Below are 23530 nucleotides of genomic sequence, written 5' to 3'. Positions count from 1 at the left end.
TGAGAAACAATCGTACATTCGACAACTGTAGCCATTACGATATTTCGATTCGAAATTTTCACTTACCGTGCATTGTGCTGCTTGCCGTAGTCAAACCATTCACCTTTGCTGGATCGATCTCATCAAGCCCGTTCATCGAACCGATTTGCCGTTGAGCAACGCGTCGTTCATACTCGTCTGTCACCGGTTCCAAGTTCGTAATCGATTTGTTTACGATGTCAGGCCGATTGATTTTGATAAGCGCTTGCTCGAGCACATTACCGGTCGCATCCCTTCCGGCTTGGCGCAACCAGAGTCGCAACATTACGACTGCTTGTTGTGCTTCGTCGTTCGGGTATTCTGCTTGTATCAACTCCACGTCTGACGGTGCGATCGCAAGCTCATCCGCTAACAGCGGCCAATCCGATCCGAGCAGATTGCATATGTCTGTGATCTTAATATCGGCCTTATGAATTTCGTTGGCACCATCTCCATTTTGGAAGGTAAAGTTGAGCGTTTTACCACGGTTGGCAGCACCGACAATAGCCTGCTGTTCGCTGTTCAGAACCTCGGTCGAGCTCTGATCGAATTCCGAGGTTGTCTCCAGCTCATCCCCTCCAAGACCAAACTTTTCTGACGGAAGTGTAAAGTTAAGCGTGCAGAGTGGGGTTTGAATTGGCTCACCCTTGGCAACTTTGGGATCGTTCATGAACGAGATGCGTCCAAGCAGATCGTCCAGGCTGTTTTTGATCTTGACCGTGAACGTGAGACGATTTTCTTTAAATGCATTGAACTGCAGTGAAAGCTGTTCTCCAGATTTCATCACCGGTACGATGTTGCCAGCAAATTCTAGATAAATTGTGCGTCCCTCACATACCTCGATGTCGCGGGACTTTGCAATCTCCGTAAAGTGTTCTTGATGTTCCAGCGTTTTGTCCTCCTTGTCATCCGTCATACAGAAAACGCTCAATTTTGCTTCGCTTTGGTCTACACGCTTCGCAAACACGACGAACTTCACCATGAAGGGTACGTGTGCCATCTGCGAGTACAACTCGGTAGCCATTTTCGTTGCTTCACCAATGTTGCGGCAATCCATCAGCCAGAAGCGGGCCGACACTGTCGTCGTGAAGGACACGCAATCGTTCACAAACGTAAGAGGCGTCGAACCGGTCACATCTTCCCAAACAGCTTTGTTCTGACCACCTGTGATCGAGCATAGCAAACGCAACGTGGGGGCGTTGCCCGAATACTGGTTGATCATACCCGAATTGTAAGCCTTCGGTGCGGGCATACTGAGCGTAATTGCCTTGTGGAACTTGCGCCGACGCGGTTCCACCGTCACTACTGGTGAAACCGCCACACTACGACCTAGCAAGTTGGCCGTAGTATTCATGTCAATCGGTTGCGCCTGCAGACCGACACGGATTTTCTTCGTGAGTGCGTTCTGCGGGAAAATGGCCTGTACTTGTGGCACAGCCGTAGCTGACACGGTACCGCCTTCCGGTCCGATGGCATGAACCTCCTGACGAATACGCGACACAATCGCAAAGTAATGCGGGAAATCATTGGTCACGATACGTGTAATCCTATTCGTGTGCAAATCCTCGAGCAAGTTCAGCGTATCCCCCTTGAATGTCTCGTTCAGAACTTCATGAATGGCTTCTTCACTATCGTAGAGTGTGTGTTCGCGCCAAGTTTCTCCATTATCGGAACGTAGAATAATAATTTCACGTTCCTTATCGCGCAGTGAGGCAAAATGTGGCACCTCAAGAATGACGGGACTGCAATATAAATTGAAGCTTGTTAGGTTAAACATTCCTTGTAGTGTTGTCCTAATAACATACCCAAGGAATTTGGCGCCAACAGGGGCCAGTTCAAGAATTCGGCTTATCAGAGCCTCTCCTTCCATCAAGGGTGGTCCGTTGGTGATGCGCTGTGGTTTTACATATCGACAGGTAATTCTTGTTGGCTGTGCGGCAGAACGAGGTGGTACGATCACACGAACACCGCTGTGGCGGCAGCCACGCATGGCACCGCCCCGTGCATCAACCAGGAATGACACCAGAAATCTAGAAAGTTTACATTTCACAGTTTGTAAAACATAAAAATAATAATGCATTAGTACATTGGCAAACTAATTTAAAGAATCGGGATCGTTGAATTTTGAGACAAGTTTTTAATAGGAGCATGTTACATTCTAATCTTCTACAATGAACATTGATGTATATGAGCACTACAAAAACGTGATAAGAAGACAGGTGCCTATAATTACGATCTGACCGTCACCAACAAAGCAATTATCCTTCATAATGAAATATATATGGCCTAATCTAATGACTTGTTAGTCTAGATCGGTAATTTGACTTATTTAAACAATATATGTTTGTGTTAACTACAAATGATGTGCATAATCGTTTCGTTGGATAAATTTTATGAATAAACATTATGTAGTAATACTGTTTAAAACTAAAATGATAACTTCATCGATCATCCGAAGATCAACTCAATCAGCCGTTAGTAGATATTTGATCCGACTTGGAGTTAATTAATTGGCAAGTATTAACAAGCAATACACTCAATTCACCACCTTATTACATGCAATGAAAAATATTATTGTTTATATTTTTTCAAACTACTTTAATTTAATAGGAATGCATAAAAGTTATTTGAACACACTAAATTCACACATTGAAAACTCAAACCAGAAAATTTATTTTGCGTTAGTTGTAGTCAATCACTAAAAAAACCAAACGAAATAAAAATAAGCAAAACAAATTTGGTATACCTTTCCCTACACATCGGGACAAACTTTTTCTGATCACCACAATAAATGTTGGCCAATCGATCGATTGTCAACGACAGTGCATCGTTGCTTAGCGACCTACGGAACAAGTTTTCGAAGTTCGGTTTAAGCCCCATCGTTGCACATGGATGCAGATGAAGGAAATGTCAGGATGCGGGATATATGTTTCAACAAACCGGTTATACGTTTCATATATGTTTTACACGGATAATGACATATCATGAGTGTAAATGAAAAGGAGTACACACGAAATCACACATTGAGTGAAAACATTTAATCGAGAATGCAGCATACCGGGGGAAACGGGAACCAGGAAGGATGAGTGGAAGGAAAAAAAAGGTAATAGAATTTTTTAATTAAAAGAACAAGAACGTATGTGGTTTGATGTGAAAACCAATAATCAAATAAATATATGAAACGGGATGCAGTAACACGGGAATTTAGGAAAAAAAAGAAAAGAAAAAAATGTGTTCTAAAATTAATTATATGTTTACATTATCCCACGAAGCGTTTGAAAGATAAGGTAATAAATGTATTAAAATAATTTACATAATTGTGCTTTTCAAAATGTATCCAACTATGAGTTAGTGGTAAACATAAGTCGTTACTTTGCAACCTGACATGGTGTAGATAAACTTAAAATATTCTAGTGGTTCTCCGTTTATCATTTTATTATCACTGTATGGAGCTTGAAAGAAAGTTAGTATAAAACTGATTTGAGCTTTTTGTAACATAATTTTCATTTTCCACTCCAAAACAAAATAATCTAGTGAAATCTGTTAATGTTAATGTATTTTCAACTCTTTAAAAATAATGTAATGGAGACGCCCAGTGGTGCACGTGTTTCATGTTTTAGTACATATTTCGTTTGTATTATTTTAGTACATTACAAAAAATGCTTTGTTTTTTTCCATAAAATTTAGAAAACAATCAAAACGACGCAAATGACTAATAATTAGTCTTAAACCATTCCCAATTGCAGCATTGTGGGTGTGCTAAAGAAATATTGGAATTAATATTATATGATGCACTAACACACTAACATAGCTTCTGTAATGTAAGAATTCGGAGCAACATATGAAACTACAAAACGTTTACAATCAATGTTAAAACATAATCGAGTAAACGAAATGCTATAGCTGACATAGGGAAATTAAAAGTACAGGAGTGCATCCGTATCCAAGTATGTGTTATAGTTGAATTTAATTAAAGTAGCTTTTAAAAATATGGAACAATATTAAACGTTCTAAACTCCCAAAATAGGTAATTGGATGCGCACAAGCAACATAGAAAGACAAACCCCCGCAAACAATTATAAACCAACAAAAAGTAACCCATCTCGCTAAGCATCTTCTATAGTTTAACTCTGGTAGCTAAGCAGCAATGAAGCGATCCATACGGCCAAACAGCAATGAATGAGTTTTATTGTCGTTAAATGCTAGCAGTCTTCTGACTTTGTGATGTGATCGTAAAAATTATGACAACGTTTTTTTTTGTTGCTGACAAGGAATAGTTTAATGCGACATCTATTGCTCGCCCCGACCACGCCTGTTAACTGTGCTCCAAGTAAACTCCAAGTAAGTAAACAAGTTTGATTTTCTTTTCTTTTTTTGCAAACCACCGAATGATTAATTGATTGTTTCTTCGGAATTGAACGAAATAATACTGTCATAACTTACCCAACGTGGATCGGCTTTCGGGTGATGTTGACATTATCAGTGACGGTGATGTCCAGCGGATTAGGTGTATGGGACCGATCTACAGCCGAGACTGTGTAGTTCTCCGCACGGGAAATGATTTTTTCCAGATACTTATCATCCTTTAATGGATCGATGCTCATGTTGGTGAGATTAGTGTCGTCAAACTGTTTATTTTCGTCGCTTGTCATGTAGTTATACTGCTGCTGGTCGGACATGATTGGATCTTCACCTGGCGTTTGAGGACGTATGTGGGTATGAGAAAGAAAAACGATACACATTAGCTACGGTTGACCACAGTAATGATTGCGTCGTTTGAGGTTTTGCATGAACAATAAAATCGCTCTATAACTAATGAACGCACACTGCTAAAGTACTCGAGATGGCGATCGATGATCACAAGATGCACTGTCACACTATAGCACTTGAAGTTAAAACGTGAGTAAAGTTGTCACGTCGAGCACAATGTTAGCGCTCCACGAAAAGGTGCATCTAAGGTACACTTATCTCTACCGAGGAACACACATTCGATTCGACACGATTACGTGTACTTAGTGAGTGAAGCATGAAAGACCGCAATTATTGATAAGCGTGATTGTGGAATGAGTGTATGGTGACATTGGTTGAATCGTGTAGCTGCAATGGAACTTTGGAGGTGCAGTTTCAAACCATACTTCATACAAACTGTTTCTCCTACTATCATCTATCATCTTCTATTCGATCCTTAACTGATCTAGCAGCTTACTACCAACAAATCACGAAGCATGCGTCGATTGGGAAACCAAATTCACAACGTCGTCGAACCCCTAGTGGCTGTGCCACACTAGTACTTTCAGCAAAGAACAATATGGTACTGCGATCGTGTTCTGAATGCGTGATCGTCGTGAAAACTCCTACACAAACAATCTTTCAGATGTTCGCACCGTAGCCGTGTTACCATCTGCTACAAACACATACACTTTCGTAGAGACGCGGGTAATGTACTCAATATAGAGCACACTCTGGCCGACAAAAATGACACATAAGCCAGAGAGTATGACTAAATCGTGCTTCTCTAATTTATCGTTGGTGTGTTTCTTAATACACGAGGTGTGGTACGATTAAATCTATTAAGTTTATTGAAAACTTTCAAAGATTGTTTAAAAGAGTAATAACATTAAAATTGAAATTTTAAAATTAAATAATTAAATGTTAATGTTAAATAGTAAACAAAACTATTTGCACTATTTCAAACGTTAGTTTGTTTATCTCCCTGCATCCCGAGAGATGACAATTTTCGGAAAATGTATACGTAAAGTAATATTTTATTTACAAGGTAAAAAATCTCCGACCATTAGCTGACCAACCCGTATGTACGGAAATTGTACGAATCCGTAACGATCAACTTCCCGTCCCGCGTCATCATCGCGTACAAGATTTCGAGTTCAAAGAGAAAGTTTATTTTTATCCCCCAAAAACATCGACGCTGAAGGGCACGACTACGTATGTACGTAGGCAAGGAGCATGTGCTGAGTCTCGCATCGATGCATTGCTCCTACACTACTTCCAAAAGTTACCGAAAAAGAGCCGTCCATCTTTTGGCTCCAAACCGAGAAAAAATAGAAAATCATCGAAATTATCTCGTTTGAATGTTTCTGTTGGCCAAAATACAAACCGTGCTTCAGCATCCCTCATTTCCCCATAATTCCACCCATTTTTCAAACGAAAAACTCACGAGCGCACAAGCTATTTCACCCACAAATCATTCGTTTATGGTGCACCCTCACCATGAATGGAACTAGCACAAGAGAACAGCAAATGTCTCTTCCGGTTCTGGCGCGTAGGGTCAGTTGATGACGGTTCCTTACGTTCCGATGGAAATGGTGCATCGGCGTTTCTCTCTTCTTAACAGCCGATTTTACATCGAAGCTCTTCACCGTGCACAGTGGCACTGTCGGTTTATTTATAGCGGACGAAACTCGAACGGTAAACGCGGCCACGCCAACAGCTCAAAATTCCATCCCAACAGGGTCCAACAGTCGGTTCGAAATTCATGGAAAAAGAATAACGACGAACGCAGTGGCAAACTGTATTCCATAGGTTATGAACTCACGAGTGCATTCACGAAACGATGGTGGCTGTGAAACATGCATTCGCTAGTGCTAGTCTAATACATTTCCTCATTTACGCAATGCTTGCTCGCTTGTCGAAGTGACAACAATTATTAGTCAAATAACTGTCGGTTGAGAATGCAACGGTAAGGAATCGTCTCAGTCAGACTGAGATAAATTACTTATGTCCCAGAAGATTCACTTGGCAGAAGAAACCTGATGCGTACTGCGAAAATTGCTTATAATTTAATTAATTAACCGTAAACTGGCCTTAACATAGCGCCTTCCACTTAGACTTTAAAATATTTAGAACAGAATAGAACAATTTTATCATCCAGTTGTTTGAATCCTGAACATTAAAAAAAAATACAATTACTTGAAAGATTCAATCAATATATTTCAAACTAGAATTAACTCCGGAAGTTATTTTCATTATTTATAGCAATACCTAATCACGAATGCAGCAAAAATTAAACACAACGTCTTCAAATTTCTTAATGCAACTAAAATTGATTCTTCTGATGACATTCAGATGAGTAAGAGCACCATTTTCTTTATGCTTGTGTAGTTACCTAGCAAGTAATCAATGAAAACACTTAAGAATTCGATAAGCACTCCTACTGGCGATGCTGGCGAATAACGTACACAATCATTGTCAAATGGCCACATGTGCTACCATTCCCTAGTGTGGTTGTTTTATACACAAACAACTGTTTGATCAAATGCTTCAAATTGAAGCTTCAAACAACATACACTACACTCTGCTTTATATAGGCCGCAGGCATAGCGGATCCGGGGAAAATGAATTGATTGGACATCCCCGCTTTGTTTAAATCCCAGACCCCCGGCTTTGGTTGTAGAGCCAGACCGAACGTATTCCCACTCGCGAGGCGATCTTGCACACAATGTCACACATAATAGCACGATTCGCTCACCACCTTTACGAGAAACAATCAAACCGGCAAATGAACGATAATTAGTGGCATGTGCTTCTTTATTGCCTGGGCTGCAGCAGGTCTAACAGCGACCACGTGAATAAGCACAAAACACGCACAGCCCCAATGCTAGAATAATGCTTCACGAAATATGTAACGGAAAAATCGTGCCACTGTAGGAAGTCAGAACGGAATATGCCTCTAACCTGAACGTTACCAATGGAGGTCGTTTTCACCGGAAACATCCGCTACAGTTTGATTCTCGCTGGTATACGCGGACCGGCGTTTCTTGGGTCGAATTCTCTGAGGATACTACACGTTTCAGCGCAAAACGGACACATACGACGCAACTACTACCGCAGAGTACGACTGACTACGGCATGCTTCGGCGTGCGTTAGGACTGCTAGTTCGGACCGATCTCCAAAGGCACTGCTGCACTCACACTTTTGCCCAAAGGCAGCGCTCGAAACGCTGTACACCATTTGTGGAGAGGTCCGCCGTTAGTGTGTTTTGCTCGCCGGTTGGCCGGTATACTAAGATGGTGGTAATACGATTTGCACAATGTGGGTGGTTGTGTGAATGCGCTACAGCACGGGTGAGTTGATTGGTGAGTGAGTGAGTGATTTAGAACACGCGGCGATTTATGATCAATGGAGAGCAGTGTGGGTCAGCAGAGAAAGCATGAGCTGACGCATCATTTTCAACCACGCGTTATTGTGTGATTGAATGAATGGGTACGAAACAACGAAAGTACACCCTTTCCCTCTCACCCCCGGCCTGTCCAGGCCCATGAAAGGGTAATGGAATTCTAGGGCGTAATGTTCCGTGGAAGGAAGAATGGGAGGAATGTTTGCACGTTGGTGTAAAACCAAAATACTATAAAAAACTAAGAGTCTATGCTAACGCAAACACGGGATCAACTGTGGAAAACTTTCATTGTGTTCTTTTGTAGCTATGTAGTTTATGTATGATTATGTATGCAATGCCAGCAGAGAGCAAGAGAGAGAGAGAGAGCGAGAAAATATGTTGGCGTGTTATGTTAGTGTATGTGTGCGTGTGCGTGTATTTGAGGCTGGTTAGTTTACGGCAAACTTACGTGTGTAACGCATTTGCGATTGATAGTACTTGATAGCACCACTACCGCCATACAATTGCTGCGCTTGCATTAGGGCTTTCATAGCACTAGGTGGGGGCGGTGTGCCTCCTTCGGGCCCTCCGGGGACGAACGGCGAATGCCACGAAGTAAAGGTGTGGACAGCGCACAGTTAGAGGTATTGCAGGAAGTTGCGGAGTTATGCGGCAAAATTTGTTTATTTTTTCCGCAGGAGAGGGGTTTGTTAGCATACGTTTGTTTTCGTTTTAGAATGCGAGCCCATAACAAAACAACCGGGACAAGGTAGTGGTACGTTTAACGGCCAATCATGGTTAAGTAAACGTTTGTGATAGTTGTTAAGGTTTAATGTCATTTTCAAATTCAAATCCGTACAATCGTGTGTTGGAAATTAGTTATTACAAAGGACCAGATAGAACAACAATACAATCGATGAAAGAAAGGAAGGGAAAAGAAAAAGAGACAGAAAGACAGTAATAGTTGAAGATTAGATAAGGGTAAGATAGATAGTATAGCTTTAGAATGTCAACAAGCAATTGCATTTATAGCAACACAATTTGTAATAAGCTTTTAGAACCAAATAAAATATAATTATCAAACATTCCTGATCTGTTACTTAAATATCTGTATCGTGTATGCACTACTGTGTCTTCTTTGGATAAGTGTACAGGACAAATTTGTTGAGAAAGGCTAGTTACAGTATTTTTTCAATGTAGAAAACCACCAAACAATCAACGTTCAGAAAAAGATCTTCTATGATGTGAACATACCGACGACAAAACGATATTTATACATCACAATAAGCATTTTTATGCGTGTAAATAGCAACAGAACTGGGTTAAACTATTCTTTACACCACAAATGTTCGTATACATTACCAGGCATAATTTACAAGCGTCGCTAAAAGTAAATAAAGACCGAATCGCAACTGTTTGCAAAATCATTCATGTACTCACCCTCATCTTCAGAGTCCGACAGGAACGTCTCGTGGATAGTTTCCGGTCCAACGATTTTAAACTTTTCATCAACCGTCTGTGTGACGCTAGTTTCGGTGACCACTTTCAGCGTCTCAACCACAGTAATATAGCCCAGCTTATCCGCGATCGACAGCGCCGTCTGGCCACCGTTAGTTACGGCTTCTGGGTTAGCTTTGTTCTTCAGCAAAATATTGATGATGAGCGTATGTCCCTGCTGTGCAGCCTGATGCAGTGGCGTGTGTCCAATGTTGGTCTTCATCTCGATGTTTGCATCATTTTCGATCAAGTACTTCACCATTCCAGCTTGGCCAAAATGAGCGGCTACGTGAAGCGGAGTAAAGCCTGTCTTTGTCACCGGGTCAATGCGAGCCTTATGTTCCAATAACGTTTCTGCGATGCCTACATTGTCTTCTTGTGCGCACAGATGCAACGGTGTCAAACCATTCTTAGCGGCATGGTTAGGATCTGCACCATTATTCAGAAGGGTACGGGCCATATCACCGTGACCTTCCTGGGCTGATAGATGAAGGGGTGTGAAGCCGGTTTTGCTTTCCGCGTTGGCATCCGCCTTGTATTCCAGTAGAGTCGTTGCAATGTTTAGTTGATTTTTCTTTGACGCAATGTGCAGCGGTGTATGGCCGTTCTTTGCTGGTGAGTACGGCGACGCACCCTTCTCAAGAAGCAGAAGCGCTACTTTTTGGTGATCGTAGTGACTAGCAACGTGTAGTGGGGTCACACCGTTCTTACCCTGCACATCCACTTGGGCACCCCGTTCAAGCAACAATTCAGCACACTTTAGATTCCCGTACTTGGCGGCCAAATGCAAAGGTGTGAAACCCTTCTTTGTGACCGCTTCGACATTAGCTTCGTTGTCCAGTAACAGTGCTGCCACCTCATCTTGGCCCTCCTTTGCCGCTATATGCAACGGAGTGTAGTTATCTTTCGTAACGGCATCGATCTTTGCACCGTGTTGCAAAAGTAACATCACAATTTCCATATTACCGATGCTATTGAAATGAGAACAAAACGAAAAAGTCATTTTACTATAATGGGTTACATTGAATATGCTAAAATGAACCTTACCGAGATGCGACGTGTAGCGGTGTCTGATCTTCACGTGCCTGCGCGTTTACGTATGCACCGTTTCGTAGTAGAATACGTATTATATCTGTCTGCTTGGCACGTGCTGCCAGATGAAGTGGAGTTTCGCCCCGCACAGTCGGAATATCCGGACTGGCATCGTGCTGCAGAAGATATATGACAATGTTCATGCATCCCATAAAGCTAGCCACATGCAATGGCGTCAGGCCGCTCTCCGTAGTAGCTCCAATTGTGGCACCATGGTTTAGCAGAAGCTCCACTACCTTAATTCGATTTTTCTTGCAGGCAATGTGCAACGGTGTAAAGCCGTTCAGTGCTCGTGCATTCGGATCGGCATTTCGATCGAGTAGCAGCTTTGCCACCTTTACGTGTCCACAGTGGGCGGCAACGTGGAGCGCTGTCAGATAGTCGATCGTAATGTCATCAACTGGCGATTTGTTCATTAGTAAAATGCGAGCTGCACTAACGTGTTCACCCTGAGCCGCCATATGCAGCGGGGCAAGTCCGTTTTTGGTTTTGGAAATGATCTCCGCACCATGCTCTAACAATACTTCTATCACTTGATCGTGGCCTGAACGGGCGGCACAGTGTAGTGGAGTAAGCCCATCACGTGTGATGCTGTCAATACGACCATGGTTTGCGATCAGTAGCTTCACCATGTTCAGCTTTCCCCATTTGCATGCTACGTGTAGCGGTGTGATGTTGTGCTTTGCAGTAAAGTTTACGTCGGCACCTTTCTCGATCAGCAATTGAGCGACGTTTACATTGCCATAGTGAGCAGCAATGTGAAGCGGAGTGAAGCCACTCTTTGAAGAAACATCCGGATTGTGTTCGTTCTGGAAAAATGAATAAAAAAATACACATAAGTGATTTAAGATACATGACTATGACATATGTAGCTCCGTCTATTTTTACTCCCGAATTCACCAAGCCATTTATAAAATACAGCAAGACCAACTTCAGATTGAATATCCAGTTAAATTCAACTATCCACTAACATGAAATCCATAGCATAAGTTTAATTTTATTCACTAACATCTATTGAACATTGATGTGGAACCCGTCCGTTGCGATAATTTATTTCCTCTCATGCCACTTTGATCGAGTACACCCTGGATAAGGTGACCTTTCACTGTTTGGATAAGGAAATGTCTTCAAACGGATGTGAGCTGTATCTTAGATTAAGTTACATAATCCGTATGGCCTGGCCGTTTTTCTTGAATAAAAAAAAACTATGCCGTTTTGATGACTTTAGTTGTAATATTACAAATTACTAAATTCACACATTTTAGATCAAACAAAGGAAAGGATTTTATGATAAACATCATTTTAGAAACTCAACAGAGGTACTAACCCAGCTATAGAAGACGTTACTAATCTGGGTTCTGTATAAATTCTACGACTAGGATAACAACTGCTGCATCTCCTATATCTCATTGCTCCCCTAGTTTATTTTTGTACAACGTACGATATTATTATCATTCTCTCAATACGTACTTCTAGCAACAGCTTTGCAGCTTTTACGTCATCCTTCTTGGCTGCTATATGTAGTGCTGGTAATCGAACCTTTCCGCGCGTATCGCTTTCAAGCAGTACCGCTACTACTTTGTCGTGACCTTGTTGCATCGCCACTGCCAGAGGCGTAAAGCCGTCCTGTAAATGAAAATAAACAAGGATTATGTTAAAAAAAAATGTACGCGTACTGTACGACAGTTTCGAGTGCCCTACCTCAGTAGCCAACGCTGGATTAGCACCCTTGGCAAGCAGATAATTTACACACTCATCATGGTTTTCTTGTGCGGCCATGTAGAGCGGTGTGAATCCATTCTGAGACTGCACGTTCACCGATGCGTTAAACTGCAGGAGCAGCTGAATGATCTCCTTTTGGCCTGCCAACGAGGCGATGTGTAGCGCAGTATTACCTTTCTTAGTGGCATTATCGACGAGGGCACCACGTTTCAGCAGCTCATTTACGATGTCGTAGTGACCATCTTTTGCCGCAAGATGTAGTGCGTTGAGACCGTTCTAAAATGAGAAGTCAAAACACACGCGCACATGAGAGTTGTTGCAGTAGAGCTTTGTACCACTTTACTGGCTTACCGTATTGCACGTGTTGATGTCGGTCACCTGACCGGTTTCGAGGTACTCTATCAGCTTTTGAAGATCTCCTGCCCTGGCGGCCCGCAGGAACGCTGTGTTTGTGTCGTTCTTAAAGAATAAAAAAAAAAACAAAAGAAATTCATGTTAGCAACACGTCACACAATTAGACAGTGAAATATGGTAACGATAAATTCTATTACTCATTGAACGATACAACATGCTTCAGACATAATCATCAATTACATCTGTATTCCTGTTGGAAGCAATTATTTTTAATACTCTTGCCTCCCAGCCTAGTAAATAGTGATAAAGTGATAACTTTATTCTACATCTTAAGAGAGATCAAAGTATGAAATTTACATTCAATTATCTAATTATAATATAACAATATAGTAATCCTTTGGATTATTTTGCAAAAAAAACAACAACAAAATATTAATTATCGTCTAACTGATCAAACAGTAATATATCGTCACGGAATACCTACAGCAGCCGGCAACAACAAATTGGACGATGCAAACATGTGTGTTCAGTATATCAGGGCCTGTATGTATTGCCGTCGGAATCATATCAACACCATATGGATGCCGGAATCCATTGATTGGGTGCAAAGGTTAGTTAGAGTCGATACATGGCGCGGAATCAATATGTGCTCAATTTGGTTTTGTTTAAGGTGTCTGGTTTATATCAACGCTTGCTTCGGCAATCTCAAATATGTTTATACAAACTCGAGGAAGCCATTATTTTACACTTTCCGGGCATTACCACGAAAAGGGTACACTATTAACCCTGTAACACTAATAGCGAGGTGAATTTGGCTTTTGAAAATAATATTTACTAACGTTGTCAAAACCTAAGCTGACATTTTCGATATTGGAAGTTACCACATTTTCAGATATTGTTGAAAAAGCATATTAATTTCTGCATAAATAAAACTATATCAACCAGTTCAAGTCGCAATCAAGTGAGTTCAAATAGCAAAATAAAAAACGTTTAACCATTTTAGTACAAAATATTATTTCATATGCCTTTTCCCACGGTTATCAACTGTTCACATTCGATCATACGAATGAAGAATGCCTTTCGCAAGGGAACTCTTCAACAGAGACTCTACAAGACTCTACATCTTTTCATACCACCAAAGCATACGGTACACTACATGTAAGACCGTAACCATAAATTACATTTTCGTGGCTCGCATGCAGCGTTCCAGAAAATAATTGGACGACCAGAGTAACGCTATTGTACACAACCATATTTGTGGAAAGGGTTTTGTCTACCCATTGCATCTTACTCCCCGGAATGCCTCGACTTTTAAAACAGTGACAATAAAACATTCAAAATTATATCAGATGCAGAAATGCGCAAGAAAACAAATTAAAAATCGTTCCTTAAGACGCGCATTGGATGATCTCAAGATGGACGGAAATCCTATACCGTGCTGGCTGATTTGTGTTGGTTAACGAGTGCTTTCACTTGCGAGCGGTTTTATTTCGTTGCACCAAGCTTCTTCTCATCGCCAGGCGAATAAAGTGGGAAATCCGGGAGATGATTCAAGATTACAAAAAAAAATACTAAAGCGTTTTCCTGATGCAAGCAGACGGAGTTATGACCCCATTAATTCTTCGTCTAGAGCAGCACCCCTACGATAAAGTGAATGTGGGTATCAAAAGTCTATTTTCAATCTACTGAATGGTTAGAAGCGTTTTTATGCGATGAGAAAGCATTGTGAGTTTTGGCTAAACGCTGCAACCATTTAAAAACCGCTCGAATGACGCGAAAGAATGTTAGGAATGAAATGCGTAATGACGGTTTCATTAAACCTGAACTATACGCTTTATCACACAACAAAAAACATCACTGCAATCTTTTTCATTCAACGGTGATGCCGTTTCGAAATTGGAACGAAAATAATTGGTTCCATAAACAAAACCAGTAATTATCAACGGCGTTAGAGGCACGGCTGACCTGTTTCATGCGAAAGTGTCACCCGTCGAGTTACAGTTCATCCCGTCGCGTACTCTACGTGTTGACAAAACCACGTTCGCGTTACGTCCTTTTTTCGAATGACCACACAGGTACGTGGTTTTCGTATCACTTATCTCCAAGCTATGCAGCTCGAAGCTGGAAACAACGCATCTTGAATTCCCAGTTTAGACCAAACGATAATTGGAATAGTACGCAAGTAAAGAGCACAGTTCGAACACTTTAGGTTCTCTGAAGACACGTACGACGTCTAACAGAGTCACGTCGATGTGATCTAAAAGTTAATGCACCGAACCTAAGATATGAGATACTATCGTGGATAAATAGTATATACTATTTAGAGGGATATGGAAAGTTCGCTTAACTTTAGCATTTGTGAATTTCAGTACAACTGGGGTTTCTACTGTAATCACTGCATGACTTTTACAAATCTTCGAAAACACCAAAAACATTACAATACATTTCAACTAATCGAACCAGAAAACACTTAATTTATAATTTAACTGCCATCAACAGTACCTCAACAAAGCGAATATCAGTGAAATAATCTCATCACCACCGACATTATCCATGTCTCTCTACGCCCGGTCTCCTACCCATCATCACCTCCGACGTGCTGCTAGTTTGCGACCGTTGAATGGAACAGAATTAGAACACTGTAAATCAGCAATCATCGTCAGAAAGTAACCGTAGCGGATGTCGCTCGCTATACACTGGGGAGGTATGGTTATGCAATTGTTCTACGGCGCATAGAACGGGCGAGAGGGTGATTAAGTACTTCCGATAGGAGAAACGGGAACATTTGCCGTTCCGTCAGCACGTTGCTTTTTCGTCCAAACGCGAACAAAAAGTAATTAACCTGTCAATTGTGCCCGTGACGAGCAATAAGGGAGGAACTTGATAACGAGACACCGGCTTATAGGTTGGCAAAAACAGGTGAATCAAATTGTATTTTCATTTATTACATCATCCATTTGTTGAAAAAAAAACATCTTCGATTGTTGACATCCGGAAAAATATGTCATGTTTGTTGCTACATACATTGTCACAGTACACGGTGAATTGATACGCTACACGACAAGCAGCATATCAATCAACATACTAAACAACTAATTTACCGTGAAAGAAAAAAAACATCAAAATCAGCACAGTTTTATTTTCATTGCGCAAGGTTTTGATATAATGTCATTAAAGCTCTACATTTCGTTTTTTCACACGTTACCTCTTGTTTTAAAATGTGTAAGAAACATCTTAATAAAACATCAAGGAAGTAAACATGTATAGTGAATCTGACAAACTTATTTTAAACAAAAAATTTGAACAAATTTTAAATTAAAAATTATATGTGAATTATATGCTTAAATGACAATGGATGAAAATATTCATTGAAATTGCTAATGAGCTGTTGAGCTGTTTAACATCAATAGTCACGAAAGCTTGGTGACAACCGGAAGTGATTTGAAGCTTTTTGGTCGTTCAAATACATTTTTTCCGCTGCATTGCGACACGATGAACCATGTGGTGTTTTGCCGATGCGGCAATTCCAAAGCGAGTTGCGGAAAACTTTTACATGGCAGCACTTTTGGAAAGCTTTGATTTTCTAGCGTCGTCTGCTATTTGATTAGCTTTCAAAAAGCCTTCAAGATGATAATGTCAATTAAGGGATGGATGGATATATTTGTCTAATGGGAATATTTGTATAATCCCGATAAGTGATTTCCTATTGTCAATTTGATTCCATTTCATTGATTTGTTTTAATGAAAAAGGGAATCATAAGTACTCCTCTGAAACATTCCATCCGAGTATAGTAGCCTGTTAATAAGAGTCTAAACGTTTTTTAGATTCTTATAAATAGAAATTTAACGAAATTTCCCAGAAGGACGCTCAACGGCATGACTACGAAACCCTCAGTTCAGGAAAAACAAATATATGATCAATTGACACGCGAATATGCCTTTTCCCCAAGAAGGAGGATATGAACGGGCAAAACACACCCATAACATCATGATTTTTTTTCACACTATGGTCACATCGAATTTCATTAGCGACATCCAAACGGAGAATGTGTTGACGTACGTCACGAAGGATAAACAGCAACACAAAAAGAGGCTTGTCACAGAAAGCCCTAAAACGAAGTTATTTATTCCCTTTCCAAATGTGTTCGTAGGACATTCAAATTCGTTACAGTTTGGTTGATCAGAAGGAAACAACTTATTTCTTATATCTATTTCATTCCATCCGATAGAAGTTTTGGGAAACCCTTAGTTATTCTTGGTTTCTTTAACTGTGCTTTTACATTATTTTACTGCGGGACAACCCAGCATAGTGCGGATGGTTTGTTAGATAACCATCCCTTCTGCATAAACACGGTCTAACCCATATTCTAAAGGTTAAAATGAGCTGCTCTGCCCAAAGAATCCGTACATGTCGAATTTTATTTGTTCAAGCATGGCCAGTTAGACTAGTTCCCCACTTCTGGTTGGAGATCAATCAGTCGCACACTAAAGGTTTCCTTACGATTGAAAGTAATCTCAAACTTCGCTGAACTCCAACGAGGTGTTCGAATCATATTACACTCTATCTTAAACCTTGGAATACTTCACCCAACAGAACATGGTTTTAATGCACATTTAGTTAAGCGTACATTCATGTTGGAGCGAAAGACGCTAAGGTTCACGAACAAACACGTTCTGGTCAATTACCTGATACAAACCCAGCTATTGGACGAAAGCATGTGCCATTGCTTTTGGCTGCTTACTATAAAGTTGACATGTTTGAACAAGTCATTTTACAAATAAAGTAAATTAATCCTTATAAAACGATTGCATTCAATCAACGAAAACTAAGGGACGGAAACGGAATGTCCATCTTTATGGGAAACGTGCTGCCAGGGTGTTGATACGAATTTATTGTAAATTCTCATGTATCTAGATCGTACAAGTTTGGGCTGATACTTGATACTGATACTGATAGTAGAGGTAGGTACAAGCGATGTCGTCTACTGTTGTGCAATATACATTCTCAACCTTTGGTACTACCCATATTAGAGATAGTACTTCCCTCTCCCATACGAGGAGAAACCCATATTGCCCATGGTTTTATGATAAATAAATCTGATCCAACCAGCTGTGGATTACCGTGAAATATGTTTATTTATTTACACTGGACAATATTTTAAATTACCGTCCAATTACTTCGCTTTCGTAGTCCGCGATAAGGCAATTCAAACTTGCCGAAGGCGTTTACATGAATATTTCTACGCTCAGCTGCGGAGAATTTGTCGTGTGTATTACGCAATGTTTGCAAAGTGATAGTGGTTAATTGCGAAAGCTAACACGATTAGAGGCATCTAAAGCTATCTTCCTCATTCCTATCGCCAGTCAAGGACATATTTTGCAGTAATCAGCAGTAAGCGGGACATTTATGAAAATTCTACTCCATATAATTCTTTATATAATCAGTATAATTTTATATGAAGAACCCATTACAATTGAGTACGTTAACGCTAAATTAACCAATCATTTTGAGTGGCATGCTTTATATTCATCAAATTAATTCTTGGGATTAAACACGGCAGTTGATGCATGACTTTTACTTATCTATTCTTATCTAGAGTACGAACTCCACAAAATATTAAAACATATTCCAGATGGTCGACGACTTTTTTTGAAGCAACACACACTAACAGAGTTTTGTAAAGCTACATTTTGTATCGGTTTGTATCTATACAAAATCATTTACGTTCAAAATCAAATTTTCAAGCAGCTCCTAGCTATAACTGATTCAATTTGCGCTACTCAGTTTGCCATCGCATTTGCATGTAAGATGTTTTTGTCACTCAGTAAATATATAAAATTTAATTTCCGCCACATATTGCGAAACAGTGTTGGAGCCACTTGTTGCCATAAATTGCGTCTGAACGGACCGAGATGGTGTTGTCTTTTTTCAGATAATCGCAAAGATGGAAGATCCACCATAAACTGATTTACTAGCACTGACTTATTCCGGAAGCAGGTTCACATGGATGATAAACTGAACTAGCGAAGTGTCTACCAAATATAGTGAAGTAGACAGGGTGATCATTGCAACCATATTTAAACCAAAAATCTTATTCATCACGTGCAATAACATAGAGGTAAGATTTTATTTTATAGCGACATCTTTTCTGGACTGTACAGCACATTAGTACTTCTACGGTACGATCATAAATCAGAATTTGTTTGGCTCAAAAACTTAATTTCATTTAAATTCGGGAATGTCAAGTGGCTTGCATTAGCGAGGGCATATTCGGGATGATGCGCAAAGAATATCTTACTTCTAGCGATACAACAAACAAAGGCGCATAAATTAAACTCTCCGGTATTTTAACCATTGGGCCTGCCGCGGCACGATACCACACATCGAAACGATCGATAATTTAGACCGCTTCGGTTTTGCAACACACCGCAGCCGGGGTGATGCGCCACCCGTTTTTTAACCACCCACACTCTACAGTGCTCGATGTTTGACGTCAGTCATACGGCCGGGGCGTACTGGAGTGTGGACAGAATCGTGGCCGACCGAATGACGCCAACGCGAAGCAGTAGAGAGCACTTGAACGCTTCCGATCGCATTTTTGTTTTCCACTGTTTCGTTTCCTTTTTTTCAATTCTTCAACACACTTTTTTCCAAACTGGCGGTAGCCACAATCGCACAATTTGAATATGAATAATTCAGAATGTAGGCACGGGAACGGACAGTCAGCCAGCCCCGTGTCTGATGGACGTGCCGGGACGTTCCATTTGCTCGGTCAACTAATCGCCCTCTTTCCTGAAGGTATCTAATGGCCCAGTTTCCAAACAGACGGTAGCTCTCGCGCATTTATGCTTGCTGGTGGTGTATAAAAATGGATTCCAAACCGTCTGCGATCGCAATCCGTCTCGTACTAACAAAGAAGTGACCACCCGAAGCCATCCGATTATTGTGCCACAAAACAATCAACCATAGAAGCTCAACTCACACGAATGGTTAAGAATGTTGGATGCAAGATCTGCACAATGCTTTATAAATGGCACGTTCATAACAATCAATAAATGGGAATGGGATGAGATAAAGACTGGTATTATCCCTATAATAGTGCACTTTTACTTTACTTAGTAGGTTGTAGTTGGTTTATTGGCGTCATAATACTACCATCGAAAAGTAATTGGGGATGGAGGAAGACCAACATTTGTTTTTAATGGACTAATTATTTTAAATAAGGTGTCTTCTCTTCATGCTTCAATTTTACGTTTCGAAATCACCTGAATTAATTTTAATACTGATGCTGATACCAGTTTTGTATATTTCTACAACAAACAATTTCTTCTCAAGCTTGTTTCACAAGACATTATAGTTGTAGTTTAAAGTTCAGTAATTGTTTTTGTTAGTATTTTGATTTAATTAATACAGAAAACATCTGTAACGACACATTCAAAACCAAATAATCTGATAAACTAGGTTACCAAAATACCTATCCTTAATCTAAACGAAATTGGATGAAAATTTAACTTCATAATCTGTATAAACTGGGCGAACTGTAAATCAATCCATGTGGGAAGATTGAGTAACATTATTACGTTAGTGGTTGTGGACAACAAAGTGTTGTGTACAATATCAATTTGCACCCACACTTTAATTTATTGCAGTCATGCATCGGACGCTGCCCATAGGGAATCTTTGGTGCTAATCGTTGCTTCTCAAAAAGTATCATCTAAGCTTATACATCTGTAAGTAGCTTGTAAGTCGTTTTATACAAAGGTATTAGCTATTCTTTCTAAGAGGCAGATGTCATTTTTTTTTCATTAATCACCATAATTCAGACAACGTAAAATATGTTTAACTTTTATAAAACCAGTTTAATAAAAAAGAGCTCTGGAGAATTAATATCACGCACTTTCTTTGTCTACTTCATCAAATAGAAGGAACCGCTTCTAAAGTCAGCTAATCGTACAACACATTAACGTCAATTAAAGTATTGCACCTGAACGCACGCAAAGCTATTCCCTCAATCATCAGTAGAGAAACCAGTTTTTGCATACATGACGACATTCCCAACACGGGCAACAACAGTCCGAGTTTAGTTAGTCAAGGGCATAGGACTTAAAGAACTCTCTACGACACTCGTATAAGTTAGGCCGATGCATGATCGTCAGGTAACTACGCGACAAACGCATACAGCAGTACGACCGTGAGAAAAGGAACCGATGGAGTTATAACACGACTGAAATGTGTTCCGAACCAAACGACATGCTATTCAATTTACGCATTACACGCATTGCTGGAACAGACACGTAATGTTGAGAGAGAAGCATCACACGTAATATTAATCAAAGTGAAAAGCGCTAGCAAAATATGCAACTGTGTTTAGAGACCCCATTAAAACCCTGCAATGTAAATAGTGTCAATGAAAGTTTGGTTTTCAATATGGTTGCAAATAAATCGTGGCATCAAACGCCTCAATTGATATTCGCAACTAACCTTCACTCAAGGACTTGCGAGAGCCATCAATTGCAGAGCGACGCTAATGGAATGTACACGTGCTGTGTTTGCCAGAGATAGTATCACTACAAGTTCATCAATCCCAATGCATGTCTCCACTGTCTAATTCAATTGAAACAAGCAACTGGACTGGTCCATGGAAAGATTCAATCAAAACAAAACAATATACAATCTTTTTCGAGCTGCCACAGAAGGTAACCGGCAAACGCTAACGACTCTCCGCTAACACTTCATCCGAAGCATGTGACTCACTTCCGTATCTTACGTTGTCGTAATCGTGCGTGTATGAGGTGGCGTCACCACGGGGTTATATTCTACGGCAATAAAAATATACTTCGTTCGACCGAACCACAAGCTTCGGTGCGCGTTGTTTACTGACCTAGCGTTTATATGTTTTTCTAACACAAGGTGCGGGTGGCGCACAGCACGACACACGGTGGTGGTTGTTGCCCATCTGGTTGTCAAGCACCAGCGTCCGAACAAGTTTTTTCGATCTCTGACCCAAGGTGTCCCTCTTTTCGAAGGTATGACATCATTGACTAGAGCTGGAAGTAGTCTTCGATGTGTGTCTTTTTCGTGATATCTTTTCGCTGCAGCTCACAATGCATGCCAACAAGTTCAGCTGACGGGTGTGACCTTTGACAAACATCAAGATCACATCACCAATGACTCTCCAGCCATGCTCTCCTTATCGGACGGGAGTATGCCTATTGGTAATAGATTTCAAATTGATTACAACCCACCCTAACGATTGTAACTGCGAATGTCCACACCTTTACTGAAACCAACATGGCAGGGTTATTCATCCACACTGGTCGCTGCTTTGACACTTCGTGCGAAGTAAATGGCCGTAGTCCCGCAACTCGAGGCAGCTGAGTAATGACATCACCGTGAATAGATGGAGGATACGCTTGTTTGTGATCTAGCTGTAAACTGTACATTCTTCTTGTATTCCCGTCTGTCACCTTTCCTGGATGGCGCACTACCACGCGCCGAGGGAAAGCGAACAATATTGGTGTCAGTTGGTCGAGAAGCCATTGGCCGTTTAATATGGCTTCCCTAGTTTGCACAACGTGTCAAAATCCTCTTTTGGATGAATACGGGGGTTATGGCTAATCAATACCCTTTTGGATGTACACTAATCTACTAATGTAATGACGATTATTACGTAAGCGATGAACAGTATATCACAACTAGGCCAATGTTTTACATGTTAACATAAACCGACTGCTTGTTCGATTCGGAAGAATCCCTTTCACATTTTGCATAATTTTGCATCAAATTTGCGCTATTCTCTCCTAATTGAAGAATAAATCATCAGCGCCATCGTTTCGGGCACACAGTTTCCCCAATCAAAGGGCAGAAAGTGAAAGGCACAAATTTATGTCGCATTAATAGGGTCCTCATTTGGTGGGCGTTTCAAGTCAGCGCTGTCCAATTTATGGTGATAAAAATATTTCGACACCCTTACAGAAACGTCCTCGATTGTGTGATCGGTGGTGTTTCTCACGCATCCTTTTGCCACATGACGTAAGTTGCTGAAGCTATCTGAAGGAGTTACTAAATTGCAAACATCGCACACAAACGCACCTAAAATGAAGAAGCTAAAGAAAACCTTGAAAACAGTCCACACATTGAGTTGACTGATTGAGCCAATAATAAATGAACTTCACTCGCTGTAGGACCGGTTTTGGAAGGAAGAGAATTCCGTCCCCTCAAAGATGTCACAGCTTGCCAGGGCCAATGGTGCAGTTTTACCGCTTCCGAAATTGCACATATTTCGTCACTTAACTTGTTAATAATACGTTTAATTCCTTGTAGGTACCAGAAGATGGATTGCGATGACCAATTTCGCATACAATAATCCTCTTGTTGCCTTGTCGGTCACCTTAATTCAACGCAACCATTTGATTTTATCGTCGTTCTTTTACAACTTTTAGCAGTAAGTCACAGCAGAGAATGCGTTTCAGGGACGGCACATTGAAATACTACCCATAATGGTAGCGCAAAATTTTACTGGCCCGATTTTGTCACATAAAACAATTTAAAATACATTAGCAGAGAATCGGTCTGCCCGACAATGGACGTCATTGTGTCATTTCATTCACTTTAAATGAAAAAAATAAGGCTTGCATCAATGTATAGATCCAAACTGGAAGGTGACATCACTGCGACAATTGCCTTTTAGCATAAAGTTTAACCGATTGTGTTAATCTTTTCTTACCCATGC

At 40.6% G+C, this 23530-nt stretch overlaps 1 protein-coding gene across 2 annotated transcripts in view; it reads right to left on the bottom strand.

Annotated features, from left to right (window-relative positions):
• Positions 1-23530, bottom strand: part of LOC128305144 (ankyrin-3-like) — a 52497-nt gene that overhangs the window by 9362 nt on the left and 19605 nt on the right. For both annotated transcript variants that reach the window (XM_053042459.1, XM_053042460.1), the window contains exons 2-11: positions 12795-12902; positions 12423-12719; positions 12192-12347; positions 10677-11530; positions 9573-10600; positions 8602-8718; positions 4462-4711; positions 2765-2860; positions 1824-2048; positions 67-1760 (exon numbers count right to left, since the gene is read on the bottom strand). In XM_053042459.1, coding sequence (XP_052898419.1) covers positions 67-1760; positions 1824-2048; positions 2765-2860; positions 4462-4711; positions 8602-8718; positions 9573-10600; positions 10677-11530; positions 12192-12347; positions 12423-12719; positions 12795-12902 — 4825 coding nt within the window. The remainder of the gene's footprint in view (positions 1-66; positions 1761-1823; positions 2049-2764; positions 2861-4461; positions 4712-8601; positions 8719-9572; positions 10601-10676; positions 11531-12191; positions 12348-12422; positions 12720-12794; positions 12903-23530) is intronic.

This window comes from Anopheles moucheti, chromosome 3 (genome assembly GCF_943734755.1).
Source record: "Anopheles moucheti chromosome 3, idAnoMoucSN_F20_07, whole genome shotgun sequence".
Taxonomy (NCBI): Eukaryota; Metazoa; Arthropoda; class Insecta; order Diptera; family Culicidae; genus Anopheles; species Anopheles moucheti.
This window is presented reverse-complemented; position numbering and strand designations above follow the sequence as displayed.